The following is an 18,051-nucleotide window of genomic DNA, read 5'->3' on the forward strand; positions in this document are numbered from 1 at the left end:
CGTTCCTGCAGGGGGTTTGTCACATCGTCCCTCCGTACAAACGGCCGTTAGATCCATGGGATCTGAACAGGGTACTAGTTACTCTCCAGAAGCCGCCCTTCGAGCCTCTGAAAGATGTTTCACTTTCTCGGCTCTCACAGAAAGTGGCCTTTCTGGTAGCGGTCACGTCTCTTCGGAGGGTATCCGAGCTGGCAGCGCTGTCATCCAAAGCTCCCTTCCTGGTTTTTCACCAGGACAAGGTAGTGCTGCGCCCGATTCAGGAGTTTCTCCCTAAGGGGGTATCCTCTTTTCATCTCAATCAGGATATCTCCTTACCTTCCTTTTGTCCTCATCCAGTTCATAGGTATGAAAAGGATTTGCATTTGTTGGATCTCGTGAGAGCACTCAGAATCTACATTTCCCGCACGGCGCCCCTGCGCCGCTCGGATGCACTCTTTGTCCTTGTCGCTGGTAAGCGCAAAGGATCGCAGGCTTCCAAATCCACCCTGGCTCGATGGATCAAGGAACCAATTCTTGAAGCCTACCGTTCTGCTGGGCTTCCGGTTCCATCAGGGCTGAAGGCCCATTCTATCAGAGCCGTGGGTGCGTCCTGGGCATTACGACACCAGGCTACGGCTCAACAGGTGTGCCAGGCAGCTACCTGGTCGAGTCTGCACACTTTCACCAAACATTATCAGGTGCATACCTACGCTTCGGCGGACGCCAGCCTAGGTAGAAGAGTCCTGCAGGCGGCGGTTGCCTCCTCGTAGGAGAGGGCTGTTTTGCAGCTCTAACTTGAGGTATTACTTTACCCACCCAGGGACTGCTTTTGGACGTCCCAATCGTCTGGGTCTCCCAATGGAGCGCCGAAGAAGAAGGGAATTTTGTTACTTACCGTAAATTCCTTTTCTTCTAGCTCCAATTGGGAGACCCAGCACCCGCCCTGTTTCCTTCGGGATTTTTGTTTTTTTCGGGTACACATGTTGTTCATGTTGAACGGTTTCAGTTCTCCGATGTTACTTCGGATTGAATTTGTTTAAACCAGTTATTGGCTTTCCTCCTTCTTGCTTTAGCACTAAAACTGAGCAGCCGTGATCCCACGGGGGGTGTATAGCCAGAAGGGGAGGGGCCTTACACTTTTTAGTGTAATGCTTTGTGTGGCCTCCGGAGGCAGTAGCTATACACCCAATCGTCTGGGTCTCCCAATTGGAGCTAGAAGAAAAGGAATTTACGGTAAGTAACAAAATTCCCTTCTTTTATAGCATAGTGAGAAATTTAAGGTAGCTGATTAATCGTTCATATAAAGGGTTGTCCAGTTTGAAAAACTCCTTAAGCTTAATATCCATGCATTGGTTATCCTTATTGTTAATTTGATTAACCATGCCTGAAAGTAAAGATGGCACTTATGAGCACCAAACCTAACTAGTGTAGAATTTTTCTGTCTTTTTAGGTTATCCGCCGGCAAAGTGAGGAAGAAAAGCTGCTGTGTTTGGTCCGACACCGAGCTGGCCACCATTGCGAGAATGCGGTCATTATCATATTAATCATGGCTTGGGAGGGAATCCCTCGTACCATGGGAGATAAATTATATGACGCAATCACCGAAACCATCACCAAATTTGGAAACCCAACCTCTAGAAGATGTGGCCTGAACAATGAGTGAGTTAAAAGAAAGACGTATCCGAAATGTTTGTGACATTGCCTACCAGCTTTGCACATCTAAAGGGCTGAAATTTTTGCCCATTCTTTTATGCAAAATAGCACTAGCTCAGGATGATTGGTAGGAGAGCAACTGTGAACAGCAATTTTTAAAGTTTTGCCACAGATTCTCAATGGGATTTAGGACTGGACTTTGACCTGGCCATATAAACACATTAGTATGCTTTGATGCCTTGTAGGTTTGGCAGTATGTTTAAGGTTCTTGTCCTGCTGGAAGGTGAAACTACTCCACAGTCTCAAGTCTTTTTGCAGCCCCTAACAGTTTTTCTTGCAGGATTTCCCCTGTATCTGGCTCCATCCTTCTTCCCATCAACTCTTACCAGCTTCACTGTCAATGCTGAAGAAAGGCATCCCCACAGCTTGATGCTGCCACCACCATCTTTGACTGTGGGGATGGTATTTTCAGGGTTTCGATCATTGTCAATTTTCCACCATCATAGTGGTTTGCATTTAGCCCAAAAAATCTACATGCTAGCTTTGTCCCCTATATGGCTTTTTGCAGACTGCAAACGGGACTTCTTATGGCTTACTTCAAAAATGGCATTCTTCTTGCTTTTCTTCCATAAAGGGCAGATTTGTGGAGTATATGACTAATAGCTGTCCTGTGGACATATTCTGCCACCTGCGCTGTGGATCTCTGCAGCTCCTCCAGACTGACCATGGGCCTTTTAGCTGCTTCTATGATTAGTGCTCTGCTTGCTTGAGATGTCAGTTTAGGCGGATTGCCATGTCTAGGTAGGTTTGCAGTTGTGCCATTCACTCTTCTTCACAACTTTATCCCTGACCTGTCTGCTGTGTTCCTTGGTTTTCATGATGCTGTTTGATCCCAAATGTTCTCAAACAAACCTCTGAGGCTTTTACAGAACAGCTGTAGTTATACTGGGGATAAATTACACACAGGTGAATTCAATTTATTAGGTGACTTCTCGAGGCAACTGGATTTTATTAAGGGCTTTAGAAGACTACAGGGGCCTGAAAACAAATATATGTCACAACTATCAGAATTATGGGTTTCAAATCTTAAGAAAACAATGAATCATTTCCTTTGACTTCACAAATGCTGCTTAAAGGGGTTATCCGGCTTCTTTGACTTTTTTTTTTATTTCCCTATTGGGCTACATTGGGGCAGGTAAGTAGATAGAGACCACTTACCTGCCCCGCTGTCAGCCCCCTCTCCCCCGGCTCAGAGCGGTCATGTGACCGCTCCTGCCGCGATTTTGCTGCTTCCGGTCTTTGCACGTCTACATGGGCAGGGCCATGTTGACATGCAAATGTGGAGCAGCATGTCACCTCCCTGCTGGGCGACTACAGTGCGAGGAGTCACCGCCCCCTTCCCTGCACCCTCCCACACATTCCCCTGCACCTCCAGTAACCTCCCCCTGCACTGCTGTGGGGTCCGTGATTTGGGGGCGGGGCCTGGCGGCAGCTGCCGTAGTGTCAGCTCCAGCACCGGGCCCCCTGCCCAGGATCGCACATTCAAATGTACCGGCATCACAGATCACCGATGCCGGTACATTTGAATGTGCTGATGAGAAGTCACTGTCCCTCCCGCTGTCTGTGCGCTCTGCAGCACAGCGGTGACGTCACTACTGTGCTGAAGAGAGCACAGACAGCGGACGAACGTGCAGGAGCGGCGGGGACCGAGGACGGGTGAGTATGTACTCCACATGTGTTCCCGATGGGGATGGGGGGGTTGCAGAGCCATGTGTGTGTGTGTGCAGAGCCATGTGTGTGCGTGTACAGTGCAGAGCCATGCGTGTGCAGAGCCATGTGTACGGTACAGAGCCATGTGTGTACGGTGCAGAGCCATGTGTACGGTGCAGAGCCATGCATGTGCAGAGCCATGTGTACGGTGCAGAGCCATGTGTGTACGGTGCAGAGCCATGTGTGTACGGTGCAGAGCCATGTGTGTACGGTGCAGAGCCATGTGTGTACGGTGCAGAGCCATGTGTGTACGGTGCAGAGCCATGTGTGTACGGTGCAGAGCCATGTGTACGGTGGAGAGCCATGCGTACGGTGCAGAGCCATGTGTACGGTGCAGAGCCATGTGTACGGTGCAGAGCCATGTGTACGGTGCAGAGCCATGTGTACGGTGCAGAGCCATGTGTACGGTGCAGAGCCATGCGTGTGCAGAGCCATGTGTACGGTGCAGAGCCATGTGTACGGTGCAGAGCCATGTGTACGGTGCAGAGCCATGCGTGTGCAGAGCCATGTGTACGGTGCAGAGCCATGCGTGTGCAGAGCCATGTGTACGGTGCAGAGCCATGTGTACGGTGCAGAGCCATGTGTACGGTGCAGAGCCATGCGTGTGCAGAGCCATGTGTACGGTGCAGAGCCATGTGTACGGTGCAGAGACATGTGTGCGGTGCAGACCCCGATGTGAGGCTGTTATTTGCAATGCTGTAGTGATACCAGGTCAGGTGCTGGGGAAGAATATACTGACAGGGACTGTGTGTGCAGGGGGCGGGCAGGGGGCGAGGCTGGACACTGGGGAGGGGCTGGACACTGAGGCTGGGCGGTGACAGCTCTGACTGAGGTTTTGCACAGGAAGTGGTCATGTTTGCTGGATCTGAATGTAAACAAGAAGCTGCAGAGAATAAAGGTATAATTCAAGAGGAACAAAAGTTAGAAAACAGAAAATAACAATGTAGGTGTGATTTATATGACAATACAGCACAGATAAACTCAAAAATTTTTGTTAAGCTAATGTCGGACAACTCCTTTAACTGTGGTATCACATAAAATTCCAATGAAATACATTTGTTTGTGGGTGTAATGTGCAAAAATGTGGAAAATCACAGGGTATGAATACTTTTTCAAGGCACTGTAACTGTAATAATGACATTCCCATACCATTATTTGAAAGACCTGGAATAGTAGGATCATGAAAAGTTAGTGGGAAACTGTAAAATATACAGGACTCTCATGTATATTATACTATGTCTTTTCAGCCGTACTTGTGCATGCCAAGGTAAGGATCCCAACACATGTGGAGCTTCTTTCTCCTTTGGTTGTTCGTGGAGCATGTATTTCAATGGTTGCAAGTATGCTCGAAGCCAAACTCCAAGGAAGTTTCGACTTGTGGGGGATCATCCTAAAGAGGTGGGTTTGTTTGGACACAATATACATATGACATGATAAAGGAGATTTTAGCTTTCAGCAGAATTGTGTAAGAATGAACTGTTTTACTTGGCACACGCAGCAACCATTATCTGTGTCATCACAACATGGACGATACAGGGAAGAACTGAAACAAACCGAAAAGGTTACATAGTACAATATGAGCAACATAACAGCGCAGCGCCATCTGCTGTCTCCTCAGTAAAGCTCCCACAGCTCTAAGGGAATCTGTTGTCAAAAAGAAAAAAACATAATGATAATGTAAATTGCAATTATTTTGTGTTGGGTTTTTTTGTAATTCTTTTTATTTTTTTAACTTGTCTAAAATATGAAAAAATTACATTTTCATATTTTTGGTTAAGCGCTAGAATAATCCAAAGAAAAGCATTGGTAATACTATGTAGCATTACAACAGCTGCAACCGTACACACTGGGGTGACATTTAATCCTTCCCTCCACTTTTGGATGTTGGAAAAAAAGAGGGGTTGAGGATAATGTTTTGAATCACAGGGCAGCGCCATTTGTTGGTGCGTGCACTGTCATTCAAGGATGTCTCTTCCGCTACTTCAAAAAGATCAGTGCTATGAAAAGTGTTATAGGGCTGGTTCAGTACACATAATCCGAGCATTAACTGACACCGGAGAGGAACGCATCCAGTGTGGTAATAGTACATCTAGGGGCATGAATCGATGAGCTTTGATGTGCTCCCCGCCGCTGCCCCTGGTTGCACTGATTATGTACTCCCACTGTAACACTTTTCACGGCACTGCTCTTTTTGGGTAGCGGAACAAGAGACTTCCTTGAATCACAGTGCAGTCACCAACAAATGGCGCTGGCCTGTAATTCAAGACCTTATCCTGAGCCCTTCTTTCTTTGGCAACACCCAAAGGGGGTGGTTATGATTAGCGTCACACCAGTGGGTGCAGTTGCAGCAGTCATAATGCTACACAGTATCTGAAAACGCTTACGGAGCGCTGGATGTGCTTTTCTTCTCCTTTTTATAAGTTCTAGGGGCCAGGAGCGTAATGAAGCTCAGCGCCCAGTTCCCTACCAAACTGTGGACTGTGCATGCTAAAGATCGTGTGCAATGCATACCGCATCTCATACACCCACAGCATTAGAGATGGGACGGAGACCAACCCTAGTTTCCCATGCTCATTGTATCTCGTAACAGGAAAAAAATAATAAAAAGAATCATTTTTTGTCCTTTTTATTAAAAGTAAATTAAATCAATAAAAGATTTTACTAATTAAAAAAATAGTTGCGACACAAAACCTTCAGGTTTTAGCTTTTTCCTACTCCCATCAGTTAAGGCTGCTTTCACACTACATTTTTTTAACATGCGTCATGAACGTTTTTTTAACGCAAAAACGGATCCAGTGCAAATGCGTTTTCATTTCAATGCATTTGCAATGGACTCGCGTCAACATGCGTTCACATGCGTTTGCGTGCGTTATAGTGAGGATCCAGCGACTTGCAGTTTTTTTAACTTTTTCAAAAACGCTACTTGTAGCATTTTTGAGCTGCGTCCAAATACTGTTTTTCACTGGATCCTGACTATACTGCGCGCAAACGCATGTGAACGCTGGCATGCTGATAGACAGGATCTTGCTTGCTCTACTGAGCATGCCCAGAAACCAGCCTGGCGTGATCAGTCTCTCTCTCCCCTGCCCTCGCTCCCCCGCCTGAGAGCGACGGACACTCGTAACCAAGATAAATATCGGGTAACCAAGCAAAGCGCTTCGCTTAGTTACCCGATGTTTACCTTGGTTACCAGCGTCTGCAGCTGTCAGATGCCGGCTCCCAGTCTATCACGTTCAGTTCCCCTCACTCCCGATCACATGACTTCAATGCCCGCCCATAAACTTCAAGTGGCAGGATCCTGCAAATTAACACATGCGTTTGCATGCGTTTTTCTTTGTAAAAACAGGATCCACTTTTACAGCAAAAAAACGTTCATGACGCATGTTACAAAAACGTAGTGTGAAAGCAGCCTAAGTCTACTGATCATTCCCTATCCACACTGCAGAAACATTGACGAATAGTTGCATATTATCAAGTATCATACTGATGGTTTTTACATTTTTTTTTTTTTTTTTTTTATTTTTATCTTTTTGTAGGAGGATGGTCTTAAAGAAAACTTTCAAGATCTGGCTACAAAGGTTGCTCCAGTTTACAAGAAGCTTGCTCCCCAGGCTTATCATAATCAGGTAAGTCCATTTGGCAGTCACTGATGAAGGCATAGTGCCTCATGACTGATCCAGAGGAGCGTTTCCAATAGAGAGGCATGGTACCCTCTAGATTGCTCTAGAAACGTTTCAGTAAGTCATTATTGCATCCGAGCTGCCTCTATTTTTTTAGGTCTTTATGCCACTGAAGCTGTAAGAGGCCATATTTTTAGTTGTTTTTTCATGTACAATATTGATAGAAATGTACATGGGTGTTTATTTTGTAGTACTTAATTTACAATACCTTACAAAACTTTAGGTTTGCCTTCATGCTAGGTACACTAACAAGCTCAGTGTTACTTTTATTTAAAAAAAAAAATGGCTCCAGAACAATGTCCCATGAGACATTTTTCAACAGGACAACACTAGGCCACATGTTGTTCGTGCTACTGAGCAGCCTGTGTGTCCTAAATGTGTTACTGTGATCTAGAGCATTTCTGGACTTGTCTCCCATCGAGCCCATCTGGGACATCTTTGCTCAGCAATTGCAAAAAGGACTGCCAACAGTTGATCTTGATGATTTGCTCAAGTGCATTCAGTGTAGCAGAACATCTGTCAGACAACGATTAATGACTTCATTGATTGCGTCCATGGTCTGTAAATACGAGTATTTCTGCACAAGGCGCTCATACTTGATACTAAATTTATAAAGATATTTTGAAAATTTTGTTTCCACTTTTTCATCATTTTCATATCATTAACATGTCTATTGGTTGTGTGATTTCTATAATTCTGTAGCTTTTCCTTCTTAGTGTAGCAAATTCAACAATGAAGAGTGTTTTTATTTTTTTAAGCAATTAACAAAATGCAAAGCGATTGGACAAAAAAGAAATCAAAATTTGGCGTGACCGCCTTTTGCCTTCAAAAAGCATCATTTCTTCTAGGTACACTTGCACAGTGTTTTTGTAGAATTATTGTCAGGCGTATGAGTAACCAGTTATACCAAACAGGTGATAATGTTCACCATTTTCATATATAGGTTGACGCACCATCAATAAGTGAAACAGAAACCGCTCTGTAGGAGATTTTAAAACTTTTGTGAGGAGCATTCAAACTCTGCCAGTGTGGTTGGCGAAGACCATTTTTTGTGAGAGGTGATACACGTAGCAAGACTGAGAACATCAACAAGGTTGTTCTACTGCATCAGCTAGATCTCTCCCAGGTACAGATTTCCCAGCAGACTATGGTTTCAAGATGTGCAGCTCTTGAAGATGCGAACCAATATTTAGGATCGTGGACATCTGGTCAGCTGAGAAAGCTTAGAGCAGCAGATGAAAGCCACATCATACTTCCTTTCTAAATCAAAAGATGTCCAGCAGTGCAATCAGCCCAGAAGCTGAAACAATCTGATGGACCCAGCTACACTCATCGACTGTTCAGGATTCTGGCTGGAAGTGGTCTTCATGGAAGAATTGCAAAGAAGTTATTCAACAAATGTAGGAACTGAGGTGCAGAAGAATGGCACTAGGTACTCTGGACTGATAAAGCCAAATAACTCACATTTTAGCTTAACAGATGACAATTTGCTAAAGGGACGGTGAGTGGTACAATAGTAAAAATGGTGTAAGCGCCTTGTGCGTTTAGGGCTACATTTCAGCACATGGGAGCTGTGGATTTGGTCAGGGATAAAACAGGCAGATACTTATTAATCATACAATACCATCAAGGAGGCGTCTGATTGTCTCCAAATTTATTCTGCATCAGGACAACGACCCCAAACTTACATCCAATGTCATTAAGTGGTATCTTCAGCATAAAGGAAAACCAGGAACCTGAAAGTGATGACCCGGACCCCACAGAGCTCTGATCTCAACCTCATGGCCTTCTCTCTGGGATTACATGAAGGATTTGCACAAGCCTCATATACAGAACATCTGTGGTTAGTTCTCCAAGATGTTTGGCACAATCTCTCAGCCGAGTGCCTTCAAAAACTGTGTGCAATTACCAAGAAGAAATAATGTTGTTTTGAAGGAGAAGGGCGCATTCACACTAAATATTGATATTATTCAGATTTTTTTGTTCACTTTGCATTTTGTTAAATGATTAAAAAAAATAAAAAAAAAATAACACTTCTATTTTTGAAAGTATTTTTATTTTGCTGCATTTTTTTTTCCCCACACCAGTCTTATTTACTTACAGTATTATAAACATTACGGTGAAAATGCAGAGAAAAGGAAATAATTCAGTAGATATGTGTATACACACAATGACAGATTATATATTATTATAGATGTGAAATATATTGAACAAATTGCTTACTTTCTGGGTTTACCAATTTTGCCTATATAATTATATTCGCGGTATATGTTTAATGGACTTTTTTACAGCTCATCATTATGTTTCTTAGGTTAACAATGAGGAAATAGCAATAGATTGCAGGCTTGGGTCGGAAGAGGGGCGTCCATTCTCCGGTGTTACAGCATGTATGGATTTTTGTGCCCATGCGCATAAAGACCAGCACAATCTCTACAATGGCTGCACTGTGGTAAGTTGATTATTTGCTGTTCACCAATGAATAATTTGTATTTTTATTTTATTATTCCAAAATTCTGTAATGATTAATTTCTGACATATAGTTATGAATCCTGACTGCCTGCTCTTTGTATATGCTATAAACACTGAGCTCTAATGTAAAACATTACATTAACTCCCCCTAGTGGTGACTGAATCCTCTTTTTGCCTTTGCAGGGGATTGAGAGCTCTGTCGTTAAATATAGGGCTTTAAAGGTTCGCTCTACTACATTTATATTGATTGACCTTGCTTAAAAGTAGTTCATTGATAATAAATCTGTGATGGCCGACAACCGCCACCATCACCGGTTAGCTGTTTTCAGTGCTGGAGGATAGTTAAAAGAAAAGTAATCTAACAACCCCTTGTAAGGGAAATTACAGTCGAGCAAAAAGATTTGCAGAACAATGGGCCACAGTGCTGCGAGCATTCCCCTAAGTGCAACTTCTCATTAGCTGGCTCCGGCAGCGTCAGTTCTTTGAAATAAGTCATGTTGTCAGTCGGGTATGCACACTTCTGCCCCCATTGTCTGTGGGACTGTCAGGTTAGCACGGCGTCTAGCTATTCCTATCTATTACAGCCAATTAGACTGGGGAACAAGTTCCCTTTTTTGGTGATCTGCCAACTTTAGTGTAGTAGGTAGACCTGTCCTGAGAATAAGTAATAATGTGAACCTGCTGTAATATCCCTTTACCAACTACAGATTGTGAAAAGTTGGATAGTCGCTTTGTAAGTATTTCCTCCACTATTTGACTTTTCATCTACAATTTGCTCGCAAACTCATTTAGTTCTCTACTAAAGCCTTTCATGGAATTATTTGGTGACTTCTCGGTTTGTGCTTTGTGTACCCAATATTTTAATCAATACTATCCATTGTTGGACTGGAATACTTTGAGACCACCAGCTGAGTTTATACTTGAGACCCACCACGCAGATATAAAACAATCCCACAAAGTATTGATAAAACGTGCTAACAATCGTTATTGTAAAGCATAACATTTTTTTAACCACTAATTACTTAATAATGACACGACATTAGATACATCATGTCTGATCCATGAGCAGCTGGTATCCGCTATGGGTTGTATGATTTCAGCCACATGGGTTTGACTCAGAAATGCTGCGTCATTTTAGGCAAAATCATACTGTAAAAGCTGCCGCAACTGAGACGTGCGGGAGACTAGCCAGGTCACTGGAGGCCGCTCTCCACCTACTCCCCTGGATTGACAGATCTTTCCCTATAAATGTAAATGGGGAGAGACCTCTCACTTCAGGAAAGTGGGCAGAGAGCAGCCGCTGGGGACCCGCCTGTTGATTAGTCTTCCTAGCGGCTTAGTTCGCAACAACTTTTAAAATATGATTTTGTCTAAAATGCAACAGCTCTTTAGGCTATGTGCCCACGGGACTCTGTATCTGCGGATTTTTCTGCATCAAAATCCGCAGCTTTCCCCCGGAATCCGCACCTTTTCATAGGTGCGGATTTGACGCGGATTTTGCGATTTTTATTTATTTATTTTTTTATTTAATTGAATAGGCAAAACCCGCACGAAAATCCGCAACAATAATTGACATGTTGCAGATTTTTCCGCACGAAAATCCGCACGATTTCCGCTGCGGAAAAATCCGCAGCCTGGGCACAGCATTTCCCAAATGCCATAGAAATGGCTGGGGAGTAGCTGTGCTGCAGATTTCTGGAAAATCCACGGCTTTTCCGCGAGAAATCCGCGGCAGAATCCGCGCATTTTCCGCAGCGTGGGCACATAGCCTAAGAGTCAAACATACCCGGCTGAGATCATACAGCCAGTGTTTGAATCATATTGCCAGTAGAGAGGGTAGCATGTATCTGCTGTCAGATTTCCTTTTATTCAGCAAGTGTAATTGCTTATTTAAAAGTAAGGCCAAAACCCAGAGAGGCCGTCAGCAGACACGCGTGTCAGTTTGGTCTGATTTGCAGACTAAGCTCAGGTTTTAACTATGGATACCTGATGTGACCAGACTGCATGCAGTTACCAGTCATGTAGCCACGTGCTGTCCGTTTATAACCACCACCTATGCTTACCTATGCTTGAGAGTTCAGCATAGTATCTATAAATAAGTGATACATCACTGGTATCAGGATCTCAGTCTCTACATTATACTGCTCTTAGATTAGGTGGCAAAAACCTAGCGACACATTTTCTTTTCTTAAATGCACGTCTATACCCTAAAGGTCCTGTCACACACAGAGCTAAATCTGCGGCAGATCTGTAGTTGCAGTGAAATTGTAGACAATCAGTGTCAGGTTTGTGACTGTGTACAAATGGAACAATATGTCCATGATTTCACTGCAACCACAGATCTGCCAAAAGTGTGTGTGTGTGTGTGTGTGTGTGTGTGTGTGTGTGTGTGTGTGTGTGTGTGTGTGTGTGTGTGTGTGTGACGGGGCCTTAAGACTATGGTTTGTAGGAAATTAATATAATGCTAAGCTAGAAATTGTGAGATGATGAGCACACTGTGCAGGCAGTTTGAGAGATGCATTGTCCACAACCCTGTCTTCTTTTGGAATTTTAGGTCTGCACCCTAACAAAGGAGGACAACAGGATGGTCGGCAAGATTGCGGAGGATGAACAACTCCATGTGCTACCACTTTACAAGGTCGACACCACAGATGAGTTTGGGAGTGAGGAGGGCCAACATGAAAAGATCAGAAAAGGGGGAATACAGGTGCTGACGTCTTTTCCCCGTGAAGTTCGCAAGCTTTCTGAACCTGCCAAATCCTGCAGACAAAGGCAGCTGGAGGCCAAAAAGGCTGCGGCTGAAAAGAAAAAGCTTCAGAAGGAGAAACTGACCACTCCGGATAAAAGCAAGCAGGAGCAAGTGGAGACTCCAACAAACCAGCAGAACCCAGGTGAAAGATGAGTCGGGGATAAGTGTTAACGTGAACATGGGGGTGTTTTCTTAGCAATTGTGCTTGTACATTGACTCCTTAATGACCTATGACTGGGGTTGGCGCTTATCAAATTGCAAAACAGAGTCAAGCTGCTAGGACTGTATTGTGTGACCACTGGAGCCCTGAGAGCTGCCTCCTACCACGCAATATCAAGGGCTTTTCTTCTGGTTAGAAGGCAATGATGTTGTGCCGTGGATGCCAGAAGGTAGGAGGTGGTCACAGATTACTGATGTGGCTGACTGACCAAGTCCTGCTACACAAACTGCCCATAACGAATATTTTCATCATAGTGTAATATGGCGTGGGGTGGTAGTCGTGGGCGAGGTAATCGTCTGCTGCACCCCAGCATGCTACATGAAGGTGGAGGTTCTGGCTGGGTGTATTGTGTTGCACTCTGGAGGCAATATGCCTTTGCAGGCCACATGTTGCCATTTGAGTTGGCCAGCCAGGACCAGATGGTATAGGGTTCATTAGGGAGACCACAAGTGCATAAAAAACGTAGTTTTGCTGAACATAAAGTTGACAAAAACAATGTATTTCAGATAGCGGACACAAATCTCCTTGCACGTTTCAGTGTCACAGAGGATCATTAAGCACACATTCTTCACTTCAGTTGTTCCAACCTCCATAAGTCCTTTTCTTCCCAACGCTACCCAGCCTAGTGGTATATCAGTCCTTGGAAGTCATTCTTCTCTTCAAACAGTTCTACGTCTTTTCCTTTTTAGAGGGATTTTGCCAATATTGCAGAACTGAGCTATAAGCTACTGAAGTCGCCTTGGGAACTCCCGCTCAAGACACTCTGTTCCTTGTCCTGCTCTGTCTTGCACCAGAACCAGTCTCTCTTGGTAACTCATTCCTTCGGTCAGTGCGCTGACCCTGCTCCACTAGATCACCCCTTGTCATGGTCACCTCCTTCTCTTTCTCAGTTATTCCCTCTTTTCCTCGGTAACACTATCCTATATAATGGTCTCCCTTTCTTCAGGACACCCATGTCTTGCGGCTCTGCTGCTACTCTGACCTGAGGTCTGTTTCTGTCCTAGCTAGGCCCCAACTGACGTTTCCACACAAACTGTTTCTCTCCCTCCGACACTTGGGGTACAGGATAATGACCCTGACACTCTGGGTATTGGGATAGTGACTGACACTTGGGTCTTTCCCTCAGCACTCAGGTTTCCCATGATTCTGAAATTTCTCTATCAGCACCCAACTTTCCTGTGTTCTGATATCCATCTTGTCCTAAGCTCCCAGCTTCCCCATGCTCTGCTATACATCTTTCCCTACGAACGCAGCTTTCCCATGCTCTGATATACATCATTCCCTCAGCCTACAAACCTTAATACTGCTTAATTGCTTACATAAAGTATAATGGCCCTCCACAAAGTATAAAGGCTCCCTCATAGCTCTACAAATACTATCATGCCCCCCACATAGCCTTCAATATAGTATCATGAGTCCCACATAACCCTTCATATATTAAAATGTACCCCCATAGTACTCCGTGTATTATAATGCACTTCCCATAGTCCTCCATGTATTATAATTCACCCCATAGTCCTCCATATATTATAATGCAGCCACCACAGTCCTGTTTGAGAAAGGTTCCTGGTGAACCGAAACGTCGCTGTCACACTAATGGGCCATTAAAGGACATCACCTTTGCAACAGAGTGCTACCTCCTATATTGTTTCATTGTACAGCAGTAGTGGAAAGGAACCTGGGAGGTTTGGCACTCAAAGCAACAACGTGGGAGGCAAAGCTATTAGAAAACCAACCCACAACTTATGTCCCTGCTCATTTTGAAATATTAAACCGGTTTTAAAACATATGAGACATTTTTAGAAAGCAAAAGGCAACTCAGTACAAATATGAAATTCCAGACACAGATATGAGTATAACTCTATACTCCCCCAGAACCGTTGGTGACACAGCCACACCCAGTATACTTAAGTGGGCTTTACACGCAACGACATCGCTAACGAGATGTCGTTGGGGGTCACTGAATTTGTGACGCACATCCGGCCTAGTTAGTGACGTCGTTGCGTGTGAAACGCATGAACGACCGTTAAACAATCAAAATTACTCACTTAATCGTTGACCAGTCGTTCTAATCCCGATTATCGTTGCTGTTGCAGGACGCAGGTTGTTCGTCGTTGCTGCGGCAGCACACATCGCTATATGTGACGCTACAAGGACCTTCATGCAGTCCTTCCCCTGCAAAGTCTGAGAAATCCAAAATACTATGCGCACGCTGCTTCTTTTTTTCCCTACACGTTTTGTTGCAGAATTTCTGTAGGAAAAAGAAGTAGCATGTCACTTCTTTTCTGCTGCTTCCTGCAGTTTTGCCATTGATAATAATTAAAAAACCGCAGGGAGACCACCGCGGTAAACCACATGCAAATTTTACGTGCGTTATTGGTGCGTTTTTTGCTGCAGGTGTGGAATTCTGCCAGAGGGTGCGTTTTGTGCTGAAAGGAACAAATCTACTCAGTGCACACAGGGCCGGAGTCCTTTTTCTCCCCAACGCTACCCAGCCTAGGGGTATATCAGTCCTTGGAAGTCACGCCTCCTTAAGCAGTTCTACGGCTTTTCCCTCTTAACCCCTTAACGACCCATGACGTACTGAATACGTCATGGATCGTGTGCCAGTAAGCCCCGCCCCCTGCCGCCGGTCGGCGGCGGCGAGACGCGCACATATCAGCTGTTATCAACAGCTGATATGTGTGCCTGCTAGCCGCGGGTGGAATCGCTTCCACCCGCGGCCATTAACCCCTTACATTTCGCTGCCAAAGTCTTGGCAGCGATATGTATATGGGCGCCGCCATGACAGTGACTTACCCCGCCCCCGCCGGAAGTCACGTGACATGATCACGTGACTTTCGGCGGTTGCCATGGTAGCACAGGGTCATGTGATGACGCCTGTGGCTAACATGAGTCACTTCCTCTCAATGCCGGAATACAGCCGGCATTGAAAGTGAAGCAGCAAATCTGCAGTTCTCAGCTCTGTAGCTGAGATCTGCAGATAGTGCAGAGCGATCGGATTGCTGATCGCAATAGCCCCCTAGGGGGACTAGTAAAATAAAAAAAAAAAAGTAAAAAAAAAAGTTTTAAAAAATTAAAAAAAATAAAAAAACCTAAAAGTTCAAATCACCCCCCTTTCACCCCATTGAAAATTAAAGGGTTAAAAAAATAAAAAATACACACATATTTGGTATCGCCACGTTCAGAAATGCCCGATCTATCAAAATATAAAATCAATGAATCTGATCAGTAAACGGCGTAGCGGCAAAAAAATTCCAAACGCCAAAATTACGTTTTTTGGTAGCCGCAAATTTTGCGCAAAATGCAATAACAGGCGATCAAAACGTAGCATCTGTGCAAAAATGGTACCGTTAAGAACGTCAGGTCGAGATGCAAAAAATAAGCCATCACTGAGCCTCAGATCCTGAAAAATGAGAACGCTACGGGTTTTGGAAAATGGCGCAAAACGTGCGCCACGTTTTTCGGACAAGCTTGTGAATTTTTTTTAACCCCTTAGATACAAGTAAACCTATACATGTTTGGTGTCTATAAACTCGCACCGACCTGAGGCATCATACCCACACATCAGCTTTACCATATAGTGAACACGGTGAATAAAATATCCCAAAAACTATTGTACAATCCCACTTTTTTTGCAATTTTTCCGCACTTGGAATTTTTTTGCTGTTTTCCAGTACACTATATGGTAAACCTTATGGTTTCATTTAAAAGTACAACTCGTCCCGCAAAAAACAAGCCCTCATATGGCAAGATTGATGGAAAAATAAAAAAGTTACGCCTCTCGGAAGAAGGGGAGCAAAAAACAAAAACGCAAAAACGGAAAGTGCCCGGGGGCTGAAGGGGTTAAGGCAATGTTCACACTGCATCTTTTCTTAACCACAAAGATACGGCGTTTTTGCCTCCAAAAAGCGTACCTGCGGCAAAAATGCATCAGTAAACCGCATGCGTTTTTGAGTCAAATTTATTGATTGGAAAGGTTCAAAAACGCTGGAAAAAGCAGAAAAAATTGACACGCTGAATCTTCAAAAACGCAGCCCAAGAGGCAGCCGAAAAAAGATGCACTGTGTGGACAGCAAAATAGAAATCTCATAGACTTTGCTGGGGGAAGGAGATGCATGTATTTAGGTGCATCTTTGTGACCTCAAAAATGCACCAAAGATGCAGTAAAAGATGCAGTGTGTGCACATAGCCTTAGAGGGATGTTGCCAATATGGCAGGATTGAGCTATAAACTACTAAAGACGCCTAAGGCTGCTTTCACACATCCGGTTTTTGCACTGCAGCTCAATCCAGCTCAAAAATGTATGCAACGGATGCGGCGAAAAAAACTGATCCGTTGCATAAGTTTTTCCATGCAGCCCGTCCGCTTTTTGATGGATGCGGCTTGATACTGAGCATGTGCAGTTAATAATAAAAAAAAAAACAACCCGCGGCCGGATGCGTTTTTTGCCGCAGGACGCCGCATCCATAGGCTTGCATTGTAAATCGCACCAGATCTGTTTTTTTCGCCGCACAAAAAAACATGCCAGGCAATGTTCCATCTGGCCGCCGCATGGGCTAAATATGCCGCATCCGGCAAAAATCGGACGCAAGGCCATGCGGCACAATACGGCGCTAATGCAAGTCTATGCGGAAAAACAGCAATCGGCGGCAAAAAAAGTTGCGTTTTTTCTGCAGAACGCCATATTCTGCCGCTCAGCAAAAAACGGATGTGTGAAAGCAGCCTAAGGCTCTGTTCTCACTAGAAAAAGGATTTTTCTCAAGAAACTTCGAGTCTGAAAGATTAGCGCACTTGCAATCAAAAAATGCACCAATAACGCATCGAAAACCACATGTGTTTTTACTGCGGTTTTGGTGCATTTTTTCCGCAGGTTGGTCCCTTGGTCCATTATCTATGTCAAAAAATGCAGGTACCTGCAGAAAAGTGACATGCACATTCTGCAGAATTTCTTGAGAAAAAAAACGCAGTGTGCGCACAGCTATTTTTTTTCCATAGGTTTTGCTGGGGAATGTCTGCAGAAAGGTTACAACCATTTTCTCAAGAAATTTCTGCCACAAAAAAAAAACTGGTAAAAACGCAGTGTGTGAACAAGGCCTAAGGGACACCCACATTGACACCCACATTGTTCCTTGTCCTGCTCGGTCTTGCACCAGGACCCGTTTCTCTCGGTAACTCATTCCTTCGGTCAGTGCGCTGACTCCTTGTCATGGTCGCCCCCTTCTTTCTCAGTTATTTCTTCTTTTCCTCAGTCACGCTATCCTATGTGACCGTCTCCCTCTCTTCATGCGGCTCTGCTGCTCCTCAGACCTGACGTCTGTTTCTGTCACAGGCTGGGCCCCAACTGACTTTTCCACACAAACTATTTCTCTCCCTCAGGACTAGCTCCTCTACTATTGGCTAATCCCAACTGTCTGTTGCCGGGCAGATTTAATCTTTCACCTGCACCTATAACACATATAATTCCTAAATTATATACTACATAACATTACACCTTATAGCAATACACCTACACCTCTACATAGTCACAT

At 44.4% G+C, this 18,051-nt stretch overlaps 1 protein-coding gene across 1 annotated transcript in view; it reads left to right on the forward strand.

Annotated features, from left to right (window-relative positions):
• TET3 (tet methylcytosine dioxygenase 3) overlaps positions 1-18,051 on the forward strand; it is a 94,491-nt gene that overhangs the window by 69,170 nt on the left and 7,270 nt on the right. Inside the window, exons 5-9 of the mRNA XM_075346128.1 lie at positions 1,430-1,638; positions 4,650-4,800; positions 6,939-7,028; positions 9,394-9,531; positions 12,106-12,442. Coding sequence (XP_075202243.1) covers positions 1,430-1,638; positions 4,650-4,800; positions 6,939-7,028; positions 9,394-9,531; positions 12,106-12,442 — 925 coding nt within the window. The remainder of the gene's footprint in view (positions 1-1,429; positions 1,639-4,649; positions 4,801-6,938; positions 7,029-9,393; positions 9,532-12,105; positions 12,443-18,051) is intronic.

Source organism: Anomaloglossus baeobatrachus, chromosome 4 (assembly GCF_048569485.1).
Source record: "Anomaloglossus baeobatrachus isolate aAnoBae1 chromosome 4, aAnoBae1.hap1, whole genome shotgun sequence".
Classification (NCBI taxonomy): Eukaryota; Metazoa; Chordata; class Amphibia; order Anura; family Aromobatidae; genus Anomaloglossus; species Anomaloglossus baeobatrachus.